Source organism: Juglans regia, chromosome 1 (assembly GCF_001411555.2).
Source record: "Juglans regia cultivar Chandler chromosome 1, Walnut 2.0, whole genome shotgun sequence".
Classification (NCBI taxonomy): domain Eukaryota; kingdom Viridiplantae; phylum Streptophyta; class Magnoliopsida; order Fagales; family Juglandaceae; genus Juglans; species Juglans regia.
Genome location: NC_049901.1, coordinates 19,230,621 through 19,251,368, shown reverse-complemented (window position 1 = coordinate 19,251,368; position 20,748 = coordinate 19,230,621). Strand labels below are relative to the sequence as shown.

The 20,748-nt window shown below is 37.6% G+C and overlaps 2 protein-coding genes across 3 annotated transcripts; both read left to right on the top strand.

The window, feature by feature from the left end:
• Positions 1–2,398: 2,398 nt before the first annotated feature.
• LOC108991978 (G-type lectin S-receptor-like serine/threonine-protein kinase At4g03230) lies at positions 2,399–8,174 on the top strand. Of its 2 annotated transcripts, XM_035684095.1 has the most exons (10): positions 2,418–2,488; positions 2,615–3,793; positions 5,112–5,576; positions 6,057–6,063; positions 6,097–6,227; positions 6,341–6,549; positions 6,635–6,845; positions 6,979–7,216; positions 7,356–7,506; positions 7,589–8,174. In XM_035684095.1, exons 1-10 carry the CDS (start codon positions 2,473–2,475, stop codon positions 7,895–7,897), a joined length of 2,916 nt encoding a protein of 971 aa, XP_035539988.1. In that variant the 5' UTR covers positions 2,418–2,472; the 3' UTR covers positions 7,898–8,174. The 2 variants fall into 2 exon arrangements, with proteins under 2 accessions (XP_035539985.1, XP_035539988.1); XM_035684092.1 differs by having other exon boundaries at positions 2,399–3,793.
• Positions 8,175–9,973: 1,799 nt separating this feature from the next.
• LOC108991976 (G-type lectin S-receptor-like serine/threonine-protein kinase At4g03230) lies at positions 9,974–14,545 on the top strand. The gene is made up of 8 exons (XM_018966404.2): positions 9,974–11,404; positions 11,679–12,185; positions 12,414–12,569; positions 12,689–12,900; positions 12,990–13,200; positions 13,314–13,551; positions 13,721–13,871; positions 13,963–14,545. Exons 1-8 carry the CDS (start codon positions 10,084–10,086, stop codon positions 14,269–14,271), a joined length of 3,105 nt encoding a protein of 1,034 aa, XP_018821949.1. The 5' UTR covers positions 9,974–10,083; the 3' UTR covers positions 14,272–14,545.
• Positions 14,546–20,748: the final 6,203 nt, after the last annotated feature.

Here is a 20,748-nt window from a genome sequence, read left to right as displayed (position 1 = left end):
CTGGTATGATCTTAACCTCTAGAACTCTTTACAGAAAAATCGTCTGAGGGACCACACTCTGCCTAAAACTGAGATTTCAAACCCCACCCTCCAGAGGAGGAGAGAACTTTCACTTTATGGACAAAATGTCCAAGAGACTTATTTTTTTTTTATTATTATTAACCTAAAACAGAGGAAATAACAGAAAACGTAAATGATATATGAGAAAATAGCAAAATACAGTTTGGAAAGCTATGGATCCACATTTTCAACCTTAAAGGAAATAAAAAAAGCAAACACATGGTGCGTGATGGACATGCGCCATCCTGAAGTACATCGGATAGTCGAGTCTGAAGAAACCGATAGCCCTGGTCCCAAAAATGGTGCACGTGGTGGTAGAGCTCCCCTTGCGGTAGCGTGTGGAAGTCATGCGCATACTTTAGACCGTGCTTGTGGCTCATGCACCATTTCGTTCAACGAGATTTTTCGCTCGTTTAAAAGATCGACGCCTTGGAAATTTTGTGGGGGGGCGTGTGGTGGTCGCGAGGTTCTAGAGTATAACAGATCGGTATTTCACCCTCCTTTGTAAGAAAAACACACAAAACCAGATAAATAAAAGAAAAAACTATAGAGAAGAGAGATGGGGGATGAGGGAGGGAGGAGCCAAAGCTCCAACCCCTCTCCTCTAGTCTGGGTTTTTGAGGGGGCTGCTCAAAGGGAGAGAGCGAGAGGTGTCTTCCCTTGTAACAATGTTGACTGTAATTTTGATCTATTACCCATTCTTTTGAAACTCCAAGCATTTTAATTTTTGTTTTTGTAGTACGGTAGTTTCCATATCAGATTAATGTAGGTGACTCGTGGCCATTAAGTAATCATTCATGTATATCTATTATGGGTGTTATTTTCAAATGTTGGGATGAGGCACCTCAAGTTCGAACACCAACTTAAAAGCTTTAAGTGAGAAATATATATGTCTAGTGGGTCTTATAATATTTATTGCTATTTATAGAAATATTTTGGACAACATTAAATGAACAATAAAAAGTATGAAAACCAATTTGATATGTTTATCTTTCTCCCATTTTAAAATTTTAAATTCTGACAAGAAGTTGAGGGAATTTTTTGCTTTTACCATGCAAAAGTAGATTTATATATATATATATACTGTCGTAGATTTGATTAATGGTCACATTTTTAGGGGTTGATATGTCTATATATCTCTCTCATTTCTGTTCTCTTTAGTTTTGGACACATGTAAAGCCATTGTTCTCATGAAAAAATAAAAAATAAAAAAAAAGCCATTGTTGTGTGGACCAATATTATAAAAGATGAAGAAAAATGCTACTTTGTTCATTTAACTTAGCCACTCATTTGGATATCTCATGTATTTTAATTTTTTTTTATTTAATAGTTAAATAAGTCATTACTAGTGTATTGATATTTTTTTATATTTTTTAAAAATGTTTTTTTTAAAAAAAAGTCTAAATAAAAAATTGAAAAAAATAAAATTTTTTTTGTAACCTAGCAATTAGCTTGAGGGGTGCACTCTGAGTGGTAGAGTAGCACCTCCCAAAGATGAAAGGGAGACCGCCCTGCATGCTCTAAATTAATTAAACTTTCTGTTAAATTTGCAAGTTTGCAATTTGTTTGCTGATATGATATGCTAAACAGATTGATGATATATATTGATGATGTCGAAATCTGTTCGTTAAATATATACCATTCATTTAAAGTAAAATGAAAGTAACGGGCTATCGTGTGTAGTACTGGTAATCAGATAGAAAATGACTACTGCTGAGGGAACATGATCCCCAACCAATTGAAAGTAGTCTGTATAGGTCTCTTTCCTTTATTGTAATTTTATGTATCAAAAATTCTAAAAAAGACTACCATTAGAACTAGTCGTCGTCAAGTACCACCTGTACAGTCAAAAATTCTAATTAACTTCAAATGAATTTTAAGAGAAAGAAAACGTACAGAAACCAAACCAAATTGCAACAACCAACATTTGGAAAATAAGACACGATTGGAAATAAATTTGAAACTTTTTTCCATCCTCGATCCATCGAGAGACCATGCATGAAGTTTGCATGTTTCTTGCATTAATATTGAATATATATAGAAGATGGATAGAAATACAACTTTTGTTTTTTGTTATTAAAATAAAGTATAGGGTTGTTTCTTGTACAAGATTAATTGAAATGATAGATATAATTTTAAAATTATTTTTAATTTAAAAACTTAAGAAAAAATAAATACTTTATTCACAAATAAGTTTAATAAAAATAAATCAACAAATTGATATGATTTAGTATGGTAAATTAAATTGTAAAATTATTGTTTATTATAAAATAAAACTAACGTAAATCATATAAATCAATAAAAATAATATATTATATAGTACAGGAATCGGACATGCAAAAGTTGTCCAATTATTGCTTGCTGCTTGGTTGGAAAGAGAGAACGTTGCTAGGCAGAAGCTTTGTCAACTAGATGAGAAGCAACTTCAGTATGTTCAAAATCACAACGAGAATTCCAGTTTCAAATCCCAGCTACTTTCTTCGTAAAAATGTTAAACAATTGCTGTCTTACATCTTCTTCTTTTCGTACGTGTACTTCTTGTGTTCCCCTGCAGCATATTCCGAGGCTAGAGATATTTTGAAGCTCGGCGAGAAGATTACAGACAATGGACCAACTCTTATCTCCGCTGGAGGGAAGTTTGAACTGGGATTCTTTACCCCTATGGGAAAGTCTAGCGGCATCAGGTTCGTTGGGATATGGTATCACAGTTGGCCAAATCAAACTGTTGTGTGGGTTGCCAACCGTGACAACCCGATACCGAAGGATTCCACTGGGGTTTTTGGAACTGACGAAGATGGAAACCTCAGGGTATCCGACACCACTGGCACTGGGAATGATTACTGGTCTATTATTATCCGTAGAACCCCCATTAAAAATGGGTACGTGAAACTCATGGATTCTGGAAACCTGGTCTTGACGGATGTTAGTAATAGCAGGGTGGTAAATCTGTGGGAGAGCTTCAAAGATCCAGCTGATACGTTTCTTCCAGGTATGAAAATGGTAGAAGGCCTAGAGTTGGCTTCGTGGAAAGGAAGGGATAACCCGGGAACTGGGGTTTTCAAGTTTAAGCTACAAGCTGAAAGGGATCGGTATGTCGTTTCAAAAAATTCGGATGAATACTGGGTAAGTAAAAGTGAGTTCCTCAGTTCGGATGAGATGCCTGATGCCATAGATAAGTTACTATCATATTCCAACAATTCTGACCCCTTGATCCAAGAATCAAGGTTGGTGATGGATTACTCAGGGCAGTTACAGTACTGGTATTCTCAATTTTTGATGTTGTGGGAACCGGAAAACAATTGTAGTATTTATGATGCATGCGGAAAATTTGGCAGCTGCAATATTAACAATAGGTTAGTATGCAAATGTTTGCCGGGGTTCAAGCCTAGTAGTCCGGAGGATTGGAAAGCTAGAGATTTTTCTGGCGGGTGTACCAGAATTTCGACAGCACTCAGCTCCAGAGACAAGTTCTTGAGCTTAAAGATGATGAAAGTGACCGACCCAGATAAAACGGAGTTTGTAGAAGATGAAGAAGAATGCAGAAAGTTGTGCCTTGACAGCTCCCGGTGCCAGGCTTACTCATATACAAATAATGGAGAGAGGAAAGGCCGAATCGGTACTACTAATAAGATCAACCTCTGCCCAATTTGGACGGAGGAAGTGCGTAATCTTCAAGAGGAGTACAAAGGCCATGGTCGCGATCTCTTCGTCCGCGTAGCTGAATCTGATATAGGTACTCCTTTTACTTATTTGAATATGCTGGAATTACCTGATTTAGCTACTGTGGCAAAGGATATTTTGGAAAGAAATTTTTGTTGGAAATATTTTTAAAATAATATATATATAATATTTATTATTAATAATTTTTTTTGAGTTGATTTCGGAAGTTGTAAGTTACTTTGGAAAGAGAGAAGATGTGGAATGTTTATGAGAATTATAAAAGTTTGCATCTCTACAAGCGCACAAGTCACCCGTTGGTTGAGTGGTAATTATGGATCTGGTTTACCAAAGGACTGGAGTTCGAGTCATCCCCATGGCAAGAATCATTTTTAAATGATTTATGAAGATGGCTCTCCATGCGGCTAGAGCTCCAAGGCATGAAGCACCGTAACGCATGGGCTCAAGGGCGCGACGCACTGCATGCGGGCATGCACGAGGCGTAGCAACGCATCAGGAGGCCCTCCATGCGCAAGGCGCTGCGATGCTTAGAAAAAACAAATTTTAATTGCGCACGCGGTGACTAGAACTGGTCCCATACAGGTGAAGAAGAAGCAAGGCAACCATTGGACTAAGTCCAACCGTTGTGTCATTCGGCAGCAGGCATATTATATGTATCTATTCCCAACAGTTTTCAGAATTACAAAAAGTAATAACTTTTCGTTCACAACCTTTGGTCATCTATAAATAGACCCATTGGCCTGCCATTTGAAGATGATAATATATAATTTCGAATTCTCTCTCTCTTCCAAGTTCTTCACTTCTTCATATTATTAGAACTTGTTAGAATCTGTTTGTTCTTGAGAGAACAGATTTCTAATTTCTTAGTTGAATAGCAAAATCTGAGGGCATTCAGTGTCTAATTTAGTGTGTGCATAACGCAGTTAAACAAATAGACTTGTTCTGGGCTTCATTGTATCTTGGAGGCAAATTCGCTTGTAACCCGTGTGCATACCGTTATTGGTGGGGGCGAATATTGTCTTAAGGAAAGCGACATTGTAACGCGCCTTGAAGCAAAATTTCTCTCACTATTTTCTATTTTGCAGCCCCATTTAATCCAACAATTTTTAAGTCTCTATGTTATGCTTGATTATGACATTAAGTTACCCTCGAAATCCATAGTTCGATGTAAATTTTTGGGAGATAATTGAAACTCAACCTCGTTTGCTCATAAGCACCTGTTCCCCTTGTGCTGCCAGTGTGTTTACACAAGTAGTTATATTTCAAGCAGCTTGCTACCTATAATAATCTAGACATGTTTATAACACTAGCTAGGTGGGCTAAAGTTCATTTTTCAGTGTATAATTACTATTTCATGCTCCATACGTCTGCAGAAACGACTGCAAGGAATTGTGAGCCTTGTGGCACAAACACGATCCCCTATCCACTGAGCACCAGTCTAAATTGTGGTGACACAACGTACTTCAGTTTTTACTGCAACATGTCCTCTGGCCAGGTCAGCTTCAACGCTCCCAGTGGCAACTATTGTGTAACTAGTATCAATCCAAGTACCCGAAACTTTTTCATCCGTCCTAATGATAAAAGTCTTAATGATAAAAATCCAAGACGAGATCTGCAGCTCAATCCGGCATTGCCATTTTATGTGAGCGATGATGATTCGGGCAAGTCTAGTTCGGAAGTGGAGATTAGTTGGGATCCACCAGGGGAACCATCCTGTTCTTCATGGGCAGACTGCAAGGATTGGCCACAATCAACTTGCAATCCAAGAGGACATGGAAAGAGGTGCCTTTGCAACCGAAACTTCCAATGGAATGGTTTAAATCTAAATTGTACCAAAGGTCAGTTAGGACACTATTTTATATGCATCTTAGATAGTATTGTTGCTCTGCTAGTGAAAATAGAATTCGATCTTTGTGATGGTATAGCAAATTTTCAACGGGGGGAACTGTCCTACTCAAATCATTTTATTGTTTTAATCAATTATGATAATTAGACCCAAAATCTGCTCCATTGCGCTGGCTACAGCAGTGCTGGGAGAATAGTTCACTGCTCAACTGATGTTAAATCCTGCTTTCCAAAAGCTTTTCTGTTTCTTTATGTACTATCACATCTAGTTTTACCTTAGAAATTGGGATGTTTCCTATAATTTTTAAAATAGTTTTCAGCAATATCATGAATACCTTGCACTAACAATGAATTATGCAATAAAAATACTGTTAATCCTCTGATTTTTCCATTTGAACTTGTTCACTCTCATGGCAAGTTATTTTCTGCTACAAATATTGAAATGACACTGATTTCTTCTTTCTTCCATGTAGAAAGTGATTCTCCTCTTGTACAAGGTTTTTCTCCTAAGCCTTCGGGAGAGCCTTCAGAAAGCAAGGTGAAATTGCTTCTGGTTGTTGTGTCAACTTTAGCATGTGTGATTGCTCTCACATGTATCATTATAGGCATATATATATGGAGAAAAAAGATTTCCAAGACACAAGGTAACTGATTTATGCTTTAGGAAATCTCTAGTTCTGTCCATTTAAATCAAAATAAAACCAGTTAGTTCTTTTATGTAGTTTAACTAATAATCATGATTGTCTTCGGAACACAGCAAACAGAGAAAGTAATAAAAGAAACCGAGCACTTCACACATTACACAGTGAGAGACATGTCAAAGATTTGATTGACTCGGGTGAGATCAAAGAAGAAGATGAAGGCATAGATGTCCCCTTTTTTGACATGGAAAGCATACTAATTGCTACAGATAGCTTCTCAGATGAAAACAAACTCGGACAGGGGGGCTATGGGCCTGTTTATAAGGTAATTTCAGAAATATTGATTTGTATTTCATGTTCCTGAATACTAGTTAAGTGGTAACATTCTGGGTATGGTAACTTGGTCCCAGGGCACATTTCCAGGAGGTCAAGAAATTGCTGTAAAGAGGCTCTCAAGTGTCTCTGGACAGGGCTTACAGGAATTCAAAAATGAGGTCGTGTTGATTGCCAAACTCCAACATAGAAATCTTGTTAGACTTCGAGGGTATAGCATAAAAGGAGATGAAAAGATTTTGCTCTATGAGTACATGCCAAACAAAAGCTTAGACTCATTTATATTTGGTTAGTTTCTAAACCGAATTGCTGATTCTCTCCAGTGCTTGTCTGCTTGATAAACTGAATCTTGCCTTGAGTAAAGCTGACTTGTTACTGTTGCTGAAATTGTTATCTTCAATGCATAATGGAAAACATGAAGATCAAAAGCTAAGCGTGCTTTTGGATTGGAAGATTCGATTCAACATCATCTTGGGAATAGCTCGAGGACTTCTTTATCTTCACCAAGATTCCAGATTAAGGATTATCCATAGAGATCTGAAAACCAGCAACATTCTTCTTGATGAGGAGATGAACCCCAAAATATCTGACTTTGGCTTGGCGAGGATTGTTGGAGGCAAAGAAACTGGGGACAACACGACCCAAGTAGTTGGAACTTAGTAAGTTTCTCCTAGACAGTATACTTATGGAAGCTGATCTTTCTCTACTGTATCACTATTTTCAATCTCGTAACTTCTGTTAGACAAAAGGCATACAAGTGCCAACTTTATCCATGCACTGATAATCATTGTAATGCAGCGGCTATATGTCTCCAGAGTATGCGTTAGATGGACAATTCTCATTCAAATCTGATTGTTATAGTTTTGGAGTTGTTCTCCTTGAGATTATAAGTGGAAAGAAGAACACACGATTTTATCAGTCAGAAAAAGCCATGAGCCTTATAGGATATGTAAGCATGTTGGATTTTCATATATTATGATTATTATTATTGACTTTACACTTCGTACCAACTTATTTAACAAATGTCTCAGGCATGGAGATTGTGGGTAGGAAACATGGTGTTGGATTTAATGGACCAGACACTGCATGAAGTTTGCAATGCTGACCAGTTCGTGAAGTGTGCTAACATTGCACTCTTATGCGTACAAGAAGACCCAAATGACCGTCCCACCATGTCCAATATTGTTACCATGCTTGACAGTGAAACTGCGACAGTTCCAACTCCGAAAAAACCAGCTTATCTTCCAACTCCAAGGAGAGACCTTTCTAGCACAGCTAGTTCTTCTAGTAGACTAGACACACATACAGAAGTAACTGGTAGTCTAGGAGAAACAAAATAATGTATGATTCTCAGATTGTGTTGGATGTGAAGCACCCTGAAGCTTGCTCTGTGATTAGTTAGCTTTGTGGTGCACTTATTGTTGCTTGATTTGGTTAAAATTGTAGTCTGAAGCATTGTGTATTCCTCTGCTTTTCTGCTGCTTGTATACCGCTCAACTTTGGTTTTACCTAAAATTGTGCTGGAAATGTAGTACTGTACAGTTTGGAGCAGCTCTGTTTAGGTCCCACTATAGTTGCAGGAAAAAATGAAGTCTTCAAGGCTTATTATCCCTTCAAGTTGTGCCCGGATGTGCATTGAATTTGATTGATTTAAACCTTTATTTGACAAGTTCTGGACTGGAGTTCTTGAAACAAAGGGAATTTTGCAGTGTGGTGTGCAAACGTTTGTGGTCACAATCACATTAACCTCTTGAGGTATAGGTCATAGGTACTCCAACTGGACTAGATTGAGAATATCTGGTGTCCCTAGCTGGGTGAATGGCCTTTGCTGTTTTTCACTTGTGATACCCCTTTCTAAACTTCTCGTGTGTTATGAAGCTGAAGATTGCTGTACTGTTTTGAGTCATAAGCTATGGTCTTAATATGTCATTATCATCATATTATTAAATTAACTCCAAACAATAAGTGGTAGGTTATGTTTTATGAATGGAAACCCGCGTAATCGCATCTTGAATTCTTTCCCACGTGACATGGAAAAAAAGAGAGGAAAAGTTCAAAACCAGTGGGGGGCCACAACAAAAGCTAACAAAATCCGACAACAATCTTGACCTCGCTGGCCGATTTGCTTTCCAATAATTCAGCTTAGTCTAGTAAATTACCCTTCCGTGCTGATAGCGTTGCGTTTTTCATTTTTTTGTTTTAGTAAGTTGAGAGGACTTTTTTGTATGGACAGAATTAAAATTCTTTATTTGTCAATTTCTAACGAGATATTTGTTATATTGCACCTGTTTTTTTTTGTTATTATTCTTAATGTTGTGAGCTGACATTTATATGCATGATTGCATTTTTTTTTTCAGTTTTTTAAGGTTTGATTTAGTGTGGATTGACATATAAGTCTTGAATATTTATCTATTGTTGCTTTATTTTAGATTTTTTAGATGTCTGAGTTTTGATCCTTTAAGATTATCTATAACTCTTAGGGGTTAGCATGTAATTACGATTTTTTTCTGTCATAAATGAGGGCTATCAATAAACTTAAATATCGTCTTTTTTTATTATATATATATATATATATCTATATATATAAAGAGCCTATAAAACGAAATTTTCTTGTTTTAACAGAAATTTTTTATTTTAACGGAATATGCTGGTTTTCATTAACTTTTCATCCGTTTGTAATAATTACAGAACACAGAGATACAATTATATTTTCATTTATATTCTATTTATAGCTACTTTTATGGTTTCTGTTGGTTTCTATTCCACTATTAATATCTTTAAATATGCTAATAAAGCAGATTTATTATAATAATAATCATGGATTCAATTTCCAATTTGAAAATACGTTATAATAGGAAAATTGATTTATGTAGATTTGTCTTTTCGTATTCATTATAATAGAAAAGTATTATAATAATTTACAAATAGCCTATATTTCAATAGCTTTTAAGATATATATTAATAATAAAATAATAAGATATATGTACTTTATTTTTATTTTAATAAAATATATTAATACTTTAAACTGCGCATACGTACTTCGGGTACGTAACATCTTACTTAGTATATATATATATATGCCAATATGTTAACCTGACCCCTGAATAGATACTCTTTTCATTTCTATTTCTTTTCGGGCCGGGTCTGTTTAACCCTTTCAAATATGCAGAACAATAATAATAATAATAATAAATAATAAATAAAATTACGCAGAACAATAGTAATAACTACGGCCGGCCTGGACAATATCGTCACTGTCCTTGCGAAATATCCATGCATCCAGTTTTTCAAACATATTTCAACCCCGTCCACCCAATAATAATTACTTTGCTTTTTGCGCTTATAAACTAATGTGTGGGGCAGCCTTGTGGAGAACAACTTTGAGTAGTTTCTCAGAAAGACAACAAAATGTGAATTTTGGGAACGGAACTGTGGAAATTGCATGATTAGCTACCACTGTACGCTTCCTAGTTAAGTAGAAAATTCTAACTAATTTGATTTGATCTCAATCGTAAGCAAAAGGAAAATGAGATCCAAGACCATCATCATTACTGGCTCTGTAAAACACATGCCGCCTACGGCCATCTCCTTGTTGTATTCATTTTTACTTTGCTCATCTTTTTTGTTTTGCGCCGCAAGAGACACCATAATATTTAGCAGATTGGTAAGCGATGATCAAGAAGATAATCTTATTTCAGCAGGAAAAAGATTTGAGCTCGGGTTTTTTACTCCTAGTGAAACCTCTGACAGTAGAAGATATGTTGGAATATGGTACTACGGTTCGAATCCTCGAACCGTTGTGTGGGTTGCCAATCGAGACAACCCGCTTTCAGGCGATGATGGTGTTTTCGCCATTGCAGAAGATGGAAATCTCAAGGTGTTGGATGGAAGTGGGAAGCCTTACTGGTCGACAAACCTCCAAAATTCATCGTCTATGTACCGAACAGCAAAGCTAATGGATACTGGGAACCTGGTTGTGAGCCATGAAGAACAAGAAAATCACTTTGAGATTCTCTGGCAGAGTTTTGACTACCCAAGCGATACATTTCTCCCAGGGATGAAAATGGATGAGGATTTAATATTGAATTCATGGAAAAGTTCTGATGATCCAGCACCTGGGAACTTCACTTTCCGGCAAGATCAAGAAGGAGAGAACCAGTTCATCATCTGGAAAAGATCGTTAAGGTACTGGAAAAGTGGAGTTTCAGGGAAGATCATTAGTTCTGATGAGATGCCCACTGCTATATTTTTCTTGTTATCGAACTTTACCTCGGTCCACAATGATTCTGTGCCACATCTCACATCGTCATTATACAGTGATACCAGGCTGGTAATGACATTCTCGGGCCAAATTCAGTATTTGAAATGGGATACAGAGAAGATTTGGTCATCGATTTGGTCAGAACCAAGGGACAGATGCAGTCTTTATAATCCCTGTGGAAATTTTGCTAGCTGTAACAGTAAGAACGACATTATGTGCAAGTGTTTGCCTGGTTTCAAACCCAGCTTGCCGGAGAAATGGAGCAGTGGAGACTTTTCAGGAGGCTGCACAAGAAAGTCGATATTATGCGGCAGAAATACTCAGAGTGATACATTCTTGAGTTTGAAGACGATGAAAGTTGGAAACCCAGACTCTCAATTTAATGCCAAGAATGAATTGGCATGCAAACTAGAGTGTCTTAATACCTGCCAGTGCCAGGCTTATTTGTATGAAGTAGCTGAGATTACACAACGGGGTGGGACTGGCAGTTCTGCATGCTGGATTTGGTCGGAGGATCTCAACAATCTTCAGGAGGAGCATGACGGTGGCCGTAACATTTATGTACGCATAGCAATTTCTGATATAGGTACCACTCTTTCAATATCTTCAAGTTATTCTTGACTTATGAACACCAATAAATACTTAACTGACATGTAAACAATAACGTTTTTAATGTGGAAAACTCCCCTAATAAGGTCCCTTGGGCTTTAATTTTGCTTCATTCTCTCAACTCTGTGAGTTATAAGATGTCTGAAAAGCTGGGGTGGTGAATCGCGTCATGAATTAGACAATCTTTACATAGCAGTTGAGCCCAAGCTTGTTGGATGATGTTTTCTGACTTCGAAGTTCTAACTTTGCAGAATCAACAGCAAGAAATTGTGAGACTTGTGGCACATATATGATTCCCTATCCCCTTAGCACTGGACCAAAATGTGGTGATCCAATGTACTTTAATTTTCACTGTAACATCTCCACAGCCCAGGTCAACTTTGAGGCACAGGGCAGAAACTACCGAGTAACTGCCATCTATCCAGAAACCCGAAAGTTTATCATCCAAATAAACGGTGCAGACAACTGTGGCAATAAGAACGCACAAGACAAAGCACTACAGCTCAACGAGTCATTACCGTTCAATGTGATCAGCTGGTGCAATACTAAGCCAGCCAACTTTAGTTCTGACTTGTCATTTGAAGCTGAAGATGAAGTTGAGATTGGCTGGGATCCACCACCAGAGCCAACTTGTTCTTCACCTGCAGACTGCAAGGACTGGCCAAATTCAACTTGCAATGCAACTAGGAATGGGAAGAGAAGTTGTCTTTGCAATGCAAACTTTATATGGGATAGCTTGAGCTTGAATTGCACTCAAGGTGAGCATATATTGAGCAAAAGTATGACATCTTGTTCATCATGTGAATGATTTAGTTTTTGGATGAGAAAGGATTAGGCCAATGCTGCTAGGGTCAGTTGCATTGCCAGAAAGAATTATGTCAAGTCAAGAACGAACAAAAGTTGGGGGGCAAAATACCAGTGTTCTAGATTGCAACTCATTACTATTTCCTGCCTAATCGTGAGATGTCTTTCTTTCGTTCTTCCAGGTGGTGATAGCAAGCAAACAGATGGACGTTCAAGAGGAAAGATGTCCTTGTCTGTGATTGTTGTAATTGTTTTAACAACTGTATTTTTCCTAATTACTCTCTCCAGTACTATTCTTTATATCTATTTTTGGAGAAGAAGGATGGCTAATACACAAGGTAAACTAGTAACTATAAGACATTGCTTATATTGCCAAAACGAAGAACTTCCAAGTTTTAAGAGTTCTTCAACAAAAAAGGCCCGTAACAGAGTAATACAGTTTTCTACTTGACATCAGAAAACAGGGAAGCTCCTCAGAAAAGTCCAGTGTTTCATTTGTATGATAACGAGAGACGTGTCAAGGACTTGATTGAATCAGGCAGGTTCAAAGAAAATGATGCAAAGGCCATAGATGTACCGTTTTTCGATTTGGAAAGCATACTAGCTGCTACAGATAACTTCTCAAATGCAAACAAGCTTGGCCAAGGGGGCTTTGGTCCTGTTTACAGGGTAATCTTCCTTTTTCTTGATAATTAAAATTGAATTTCAATTTGCTCCTCGTTAAAAACATGGTGTCGTATTTTGGAATCCTGAATCAGGGAAAATTTCCAGGAGGACAAGAAATTGCTGTAAAGAGGCTCTCGAGTGGTTCTGGGCAAGGTCTAGAAGAATTTAAGAACGAGGTCGTGTTGATTGCCAAACTCCAACATCGGAATCTGGTTAGACTTTTGGGCTATTGTCTCAAAGGAGATGAAAAGATGTTACTCTATGAATATATGCCCAACAAAAGCTTAGACTCCTTCATATTTGGTCAGTCTCTACATTTTATTTCTATTGCAATTCATTGCATGGCAGGGTACATTGATGAATAAAGCTAACTTATAATGTTATGTAACTGGGTTGGAAAATCTTGATCTTTAAAGATCGAAAGCTATGTGTGTTGTTGAACTGGGAAATGCGGTTCAATATCATTTTGGGAATTGCTCGAGGGCTTCTATATCTTCATCAAGATTCTAGGTTGAGGATCATTCATAGGGATTTGAAAACCAGCAACATTCTACTAGATGAGGAAATGAACCCCAAAATCTCTGACTTTGGCCTGGCAAGGATTTTCGGAGCCAAAGAAACTGCAGCAAACACGAACAGGGTGGTCGGAACATAGTAAGTGAAGTATACATAGAGCATAGTTCTGTATACATTGTATAACTAAAACTTCTTGCTAGAATTGTATCACAACTTGCAATCCCTATCTTTCTTTGAGAAAAAAAAAAAAAAAAAACCATATATTCACATACCATGTTACTGATTATTTATATATTTTGTTATGCAGTGGCTACATGTCCCCAGAGTATGCATTAGATGGGCTTTTCTCTGTCAAGTCTGATGTTTTTAGCTTCGGTGTAGTTGTGCTTGAGATTATTGGTGGAAAAAGAAACACAGGATTTTTCCAACCTGAACAAGCTTTGAGCCTTCTAGGTTATGTAAGTTTTAGTGAATGTTTCCCCACCCATTAACCTTATGCATAATCATACTCTTAGTGACAGTAGTTCCATTTTTTAAATTTGATTACAGGCATGGCATTTGTGGAAAGTAGACAAGGCTCTCGATTTAATTGACCAGACACTCCTTGAAAGCTGCAATGCATATGAATATTTGAAGTGCCTAAATGTTGGGCTATTATGCGTGCAAGAAGATCCAGATGATCGTCCAACCATGTCTAATGTAGTTTTCATGCTTGGCAGTGAGACTGCAACTCTTCCAAACCCTAAACAGCCAGCTTTTGTTGTTAGGCGATGTCCTTCTAGCAAAGCTTCTTCTTCTAGTAAACCTGAAACGTGCTCTTATAATGGGTTAACAGTCACTATAGAGGATGGGCGATAGCGCTGCATGGAGATTTGAATGAGTAGTCTTGTACTTGCCCTGATCACCAACGTTGTTAAGTTTTAAAGGCATTAACCTCAAATTTTAGAAGCTAGCTGTCCCCACACTTGTTCTGGGTTACTGATAATGTTATGCTGGATGTAGCTCTCTTTCTGGGTGAATATTGCCGGGAATTCACCCTTTTATTTTATTTGGAATTTACGCATCTTAATTCAATGACTGTTAGGCAGAGTTGACAAGAAAGTTTTTCATATTTTCTTGCAGACAACATTCTCTTTTTGCTTCTAAAGTGATTTATGCCCCTTATACAACAAAACAAAAAAATGCATTAATATAATTATTTATGTCACTGCCTTTCAGCCTGTTTCCATGCTAAAGCTTTTATCGAGCACTGAGTCAAGTTGTCTGTCTAGATTTGCTTTTAAATCAAGGTCCTTAGTTCAAGAATGCTTGACTTTTAGAAGAAGAGCACTTCTTCAAGAAAAAGACAATATTCGGGAAAGCAGCCGAAAAAAACAAAAAATTAAGTAAAGCAGGAGAGCTTGACCGAATCGAAGGAACAAAAGTGAAAAATATTGTAATGTACACGTACCACTAGAAATACGATTTGAATCAATGCAAATCACGAGCTTACGACGAAGATAAACGGTAGTTGCAGTTGTTAGGACGTAAATATCGTGTAATTATTTTAAAAAAAATAAATATATATAAAGTTTATATGAAAAAAATTAATTTTTTAATAATAAATTATATTCTTTTTTAAAATAACTGTATGATATTTATACATTCTATAACTATACCTAGTATTACTCTAGAAAGAAAAAGAGCGGGTTTTGAGCATGTCACCTCCGCGTTGCATAGGAATAGACGTGGCTGTTGGTTAGTCTTTTGATATTGAGCAACAAAGTTCCCTCAATTGTTTCCGTTCTGGTACAAAAACAACCTTGCTTTAATTTAGTGATAATACACAAATGTTGCTTTAATTTACTAAGGAAATACACAAAAATTTATTTATATATTGTGCGAAAATATATAATCCTCATAAGTTGTAATGGACAACCTTTTTAATATTTGTTTTAAAATTCAATAAGATTTATGAATTCATTGATTATATATAAAACTAAAAATCACAAATTAAGAAGAAAAAAAGGCACTCATTAAAAAAGCAAAAAGACCATACCAGTCTTATCCTTTAATGAAGGATCATGTTGAGTTGTCTTTTAGACGTTTGTCTGTAGAGATCATCAGCAATAGTGAAGACCAGACTAGTCACAAAAAGAAATAGTATACTGGTAGAACTCCAAATGCATTATTTTGATTTATGATGTCATGTTTGATATGAAGATTATAAAGAATTTGAACACTCAGTGTTTTATTGTAAAATTCTGTCACAAAGTGTATTACAGAGGAAGTTTCTATTTATACATGTCTACCTATATGAACAATAAAGGAAAGAGTAATTGATTTGCTCTGCTGTACATATTAAACAAAATTAATACATGAGCTAAAATTAAGGAAACTAAATATGGTTGACTACGCAGTGTTTGCTAGACAGAGATCAAGGAGAAACAGATTTGCTGGGTTGCTGTGATCAAGACTTGATTTGTTGGGATCATCTATTACGCCCCCACGAGATGGTGCTCCCATCAGTGACATCAATCTTGGAACGTAGAAGCTAGAACCGCTTACGAGACAGGGCCCTAGTCATTAAGTCAATAAGTTGATCCTGAGTGGATATATGTGCAACTTGAAGTATACTTTTGTTGACATAGTCTCGCACAAAATGAAGGTCGATGGCAATATGTTTCATCCGAGAGTGAAGAATTGGATTCAAGCTTAACTGCGTAGCACCAATGTTGTCACATAAAATTTTTGGAGTGGAGGGAAGAGTGACACCAAGCTCACGGAAGAGAGATTTCAGCCATGCAATTTCAGAGGTGGCACTCGCAAGTGCCCTGTATTCTACTTAAGTGGAAGAGTGAGCAACAGCCTGCTGTTTTTGAGTGCACCAAGAAATGGGATTGACTCCAAAGAAAATTATGTAGGTTGAGGTAGAAGTTCGGTTATCAAGGTTCGCTCCCTAATCGACATCTAAGCAGGCAAGGAGCTGAGGAGTGGATGAACGACGAAATTGAATGCCATGATGGATAGTACTTTTGAGGTACCTGAGGAGCCTCTTGAGGGTAGCCTAGTGAATTTCAGATGGTGCATGCATGAACTGAGCAAGCTTATTTACAGGGAAAGCAATGTCAAGCCATGTGAGTGACAGGTACTAGAGAGCACCAATGACACTTCGATATGTAGTGATGATAGCGGCATTTGAACCATCATCCTGTTGAAGTCGACTTGAGGTTGCCAGAGGAGTGGTGACATCTTTAGCTCCATCCATACATGTTTTGAGAAGAAGCTCACGCACGTATTTGTGCTGTGAGAGAAATAAACCATCAATGGTGGGAATTACTTCAACACCCAGAAAAAAATGAAGGGGCCCGAGGTCTTTTAATGAGAACTAAAGACCAAGTTGATGAATAACTTGAGAGAGAAACTTAGTGTCATTTCTAGTGAGAATCAGATCATCAACGTAAACAAGAAAATATGCCATTGTGCTTTGTTATTGTAGATGAACAAAGAAGAGTCAGATGTAGATTTTATAAAGCCAAAGCTACAGAGGCAGTCATGAAGAGCACGGTACCAAGCCCGTAACGCTTGTTTCAGTCCATAGATGGACTTTTGAAGATGGCAAACATGCTGAGGATGGGAGGCATCAATAAAACTTGTAGGTTGTGCCATGAACACATCTTCATTGAGGGAGCCATGCAAAAAGGCGTTATTTTTGTCGAGTTGGTGAATGGACCAGCCATTCATCACAGTAAGTGAGAGTATGATGCGTATGGTGGCAGGTTTGACAACTAGAGAGAATGTTTCTGTGTAATCAATTCCAAGTCGTTGATGAAATCCCTTAGCAACTAGGTACACTTTATAGCGATCAATGGAGCCATCAGATTTTCTTTTGATGCAGAACACCCATTTTGAGCCAACTAAGTTCTGTCGAGGATGAGGAGGAACCAACTTCAAGGTGCCATGCCGAATAAGTGCTGTGAATTCATCGCTCATAGCTTGAGGCCAGTGAGGGTCTTTGAGAGCTTGGTGAATTCCAATAGGTTCTAGAGCAGGAGGTAATGGATGTTTGGAAGCCATGAAGACCCTCTTGGGTTTATGAATGTTATTGATGGAGTGTGTAACCATGCGAGAAGGCTGAGTTGGCCCAGGTGCAACACCTTGTTCAGTAGCTAAATTGGAAGAAGCCTGCATGGGTGGAGATATCTCATCATGTAAAGGCTGCGTAGAGGAGATACTATTACAAGGAGATGATGGCATCTATTGATTAGTGGCTTCCAACAATGAACCTGAGGTAGCGTGATCATTGAATGTCTTCTTGGATTGAGTTGGCATATGAGTCTCAAGAATTAAAAGCTTAGATGAGGAGGACTCAGACTGAGAAAGTGGAGTAGTAGGAGGTTTCGGAGTGAGTGGAAAAATAGTCTCATTAAACAGAACATGACAAGACAAGAAAATTCGATTAGTGTCGGGATCTAAGCACTTGTATGCACTTTTTGAAGTGGAATAGCCAACAAAAATGCAAGGATGGGACTTGGGATCCAGTTTATGTTGAGAATACGGTTTGAGCCATAGAAGCACTGTCATCCAAAGGTTCAAAGTTTGTGGTAATTTGGACTGGATTTAAACAAGACCTCGAAGGGAGATTTCAGAGAGTGTAAAGGGATTGGCATTCGATTTATCAAGTAAACCGAGGTTTGAAAGGCTAGATTCCAGTATGAGGGTGGAAGGTTTGCTTGGTGGATTAAGGACATGCATGTTTCCACTATATGTCAGTGGCGGCGTTCAACCACTCCATTTTGTTCTAGAGTGTGAGGAGGCGTTGTTAGGTGATTGATTCCATGGTGGCTAAGATAGCCTTTAAGAGCAACAAATTTCCCCCCATTATCGAAATAAATATTTTTAACGGTAAGGAAAATTGCTTTTCAAGAATGGCTTTTAGTTGGGGAAAATTTGTGGAGACTTCAGATTTTAACTTCATGGGAAAATACCAGCAATATGTTGTAAAGTGATCCATAAAAAGAACATAATAGCGATATCCTTCAAGAGATGTGTGAGGGGCAGGACCCCAGACGTCCGTGAACAAATATTCAAGAGGCAAGGAACTGGAAATGGTTGAAGCATGAAATGGAAGTTTATGACTTTTATTAATGGAACATGCAGAACATAAAGATTCAGAGAGGCGATTATTAGATGGTAATTGAAACTTGTTGATCAAATGATGAACAAGAGGCTGAGAGGGATGACCCAAACGGTTATGCCAGATCTCTGAAGAAACACATTCAATAGAAAATGCTGCCTTCAAAGTGCCATTGCTGCAAGCCGATAGTTTATAGATACCATTATCACAATGTCTTTGCATTAGTATCACCCCCAACGTTGAATCCTTCACAAAAAAAAGATAAGGGTGAAATTCAAGAGCAAGATTATTAATCTTGGTGAATTGATGGACAGAGAGCATATTTTTATGAATGGTAGGAACACACAGTGTGTTTGTGAGAGTGACATTTCTAGTTGGTAATTGAAAATTCAAAGTGCCAACATGAGAGATTTTTAAACCTGATCGGTTGCCTATTATGACTTCGTCGGTGCCATCATATTCTGAATGGATAGAAAGTTTGGACATATCGGAGGTGATATGATGCGAGGCGTCGAAATCAACAATCCAAGACTTGTTCATCAAAGAGCTAGTGGTAGCACGATTGACATTTGGTGAAGAGGGAGTCCAAAACTTCTTGCATTGTCGAGTTGTGTGACCAGTGAGAGAGCAGAATTGGCAGACCACATAATTCTTATTGAAGGACTAAGGGGAATGCTGTGGCTGAGAGGACCGTTGGTTGGGCCTTGAGTGATTGCCATTTCAATTGAACTTGCTGCGATTGGAAGAAGCAGAACTTCTTCTGGTGTAGTTGGTAGTGGCAATAGTATTTTGCTGCAACATCTCAAGTCATTTGAGATAGGTTTCATGGCTAACAAGCAGGTCATGAAGTTTTTCAAACGTGAGAGGAGTTTCACGAGTGCGAGTTGGACCCACAATATCACGGAAATCAGATCCAAGGCCATTGAGAATATAGAGCGTTAAATCATCATTCGTGAGAGGAGAATCAACCAATGCAAGTTCATCAGCAATGGTTTTTATTTGCTGGAGATATTCAGTGACACTTTTGGAGCCACGAGTCAAGGAGGTAAGTGTATCCTTGAGTAGCATCACTCTTGTAGGAGAGCGATTTGCATATAGATGAGTCAATTTGAGCCAAGCTTCTCTTGAAGTGCCAGAGGCAGCAATCAAGGGCATGATGCTTTTAGAGACAGAAGCAAAAATGCCATTAAGTAGAAGTTTGTCTTGACGAATCCAGCGACTGCGAGCAACACGAGCTTTAGCAGTTGGGTTAGTCCCAAGTATAGGACATGGATTTGAGCCATCGATAAAGCCCTGAAGGTCATACCCAATGACAAGGCTGTCAAGTTGGGCACACCATGCAGGAAAATTAGAGGAGTTGAGCTTGTAGGGAAGCTGGGCATGGGCGTTAATGGCAACAATATTATTTTCGGATGGAGTGTTGAAATTAGGAGAGGTGGTGACAGAGGGAGGAGATTGACACATAGCGGAAGAACTTGGAAAGGATCAAACTCGTTTGAGGAGAAGGTCTCGTGATACCATATAAAGAATTTGAACAATCAGTGTTTTATTGTAAAATTCTGTCACAAAGTGTATAACAGAGGAAGTTTCTATTTATACATGTCTACCTATATGAACAAGAAAGGAAAGAGCAATTGATTGGATTTGCTGTACATATTAAACAAAATTAATACATGAGCTAAAATTAAGGAAACTAAATATCGTTGACTACGCAGTGTTTGCTAGATAGAGATCAAGGAGAAACAGATTTGCTTGGTTGCTATGATCAAGGCTTGATTTGTTGGGATCATCTATTAGAGATATCTCATAATGTATTCACTCATGGATTCAAATTTCTTGATGAATAAATGATGATAGTTTCCCTTAAAAAGAAAATAAAAAAAGCAAAAAGACCATATCCAATTGAGTTACTGAAATTATATGACTACTTTTCATTTAAAAGTAGTCATTGTTTTTATTCAAAAATAATTTAATGAGGTAGCTATTGACATGGCTTTGTAGGAGCAATTAGTGCATTAAAAAGTCACGAAGGTTTATTTTCCTATTTACTAGGAGTAATTTCTCTCCTGGCTTTTGTTGAAAAGTCCCATGTTCATTCGTTAGGTGTGGAATTTGGTGTTGGCCTCTCTATCTTCCAGTCTTGACTCTGACTCTTTTTTATGTGATCATACTAGCCTAAGCTTTTGTCTTATTAGTTATACTAATACAATATCACTATA

What these genes read in the sequence shown, in the direction of transcription:
- LOC108991978 (XM_035684092.1), top strand. Translation starts at nt 2,473, where the DNA reads ATGAGAAGCAACTTCAGTATGTTCAAAATCACAACGAGAATTCCAGTT. An exon ending in AAAGATTTCCAAGACACAAG is followed by an intron (nt 6,228 to 6,340) that starts GTAACTGATTTA and finishes TTCGGAACACAG; the next exon opens with CAAACAGAGAAAGTAATAAA. An exon ending in CCATGAGCCTTATAGGATAT is followed by an intron (nt 7,507 to 7,588) that starts GTAAGCATGTTG and finishes CAAATGTCTCAG; the next exon opens with GCATGGAGATTGTGGGTAGG.
- LOC108991976 (XM_018966404.2), top strand. Translation starts at nt 10,084, where the DNA reads ATGAGATCCAAGACCATCATCATTACTGGCTCTGTAAAACACATGCCG. An exon ending in GAGCTTGAATTGCACTCAAG is followed by an intron (nt 12,186 to 12,413) that starts GTGAGCATATAT and finishes TCGTTCTTCCAG; the next exon opens with GTGGTGATAGCAAGCAAACA. An exon ending in AAGGATGGCTAATACACAAG is followed by an intron (nt 12,570 to 12,688) that starts GTAAACTAGTAA and finishes ACTTGACATCAG; the next exon opens with AAAACAGGGAAGCTCCTCAG.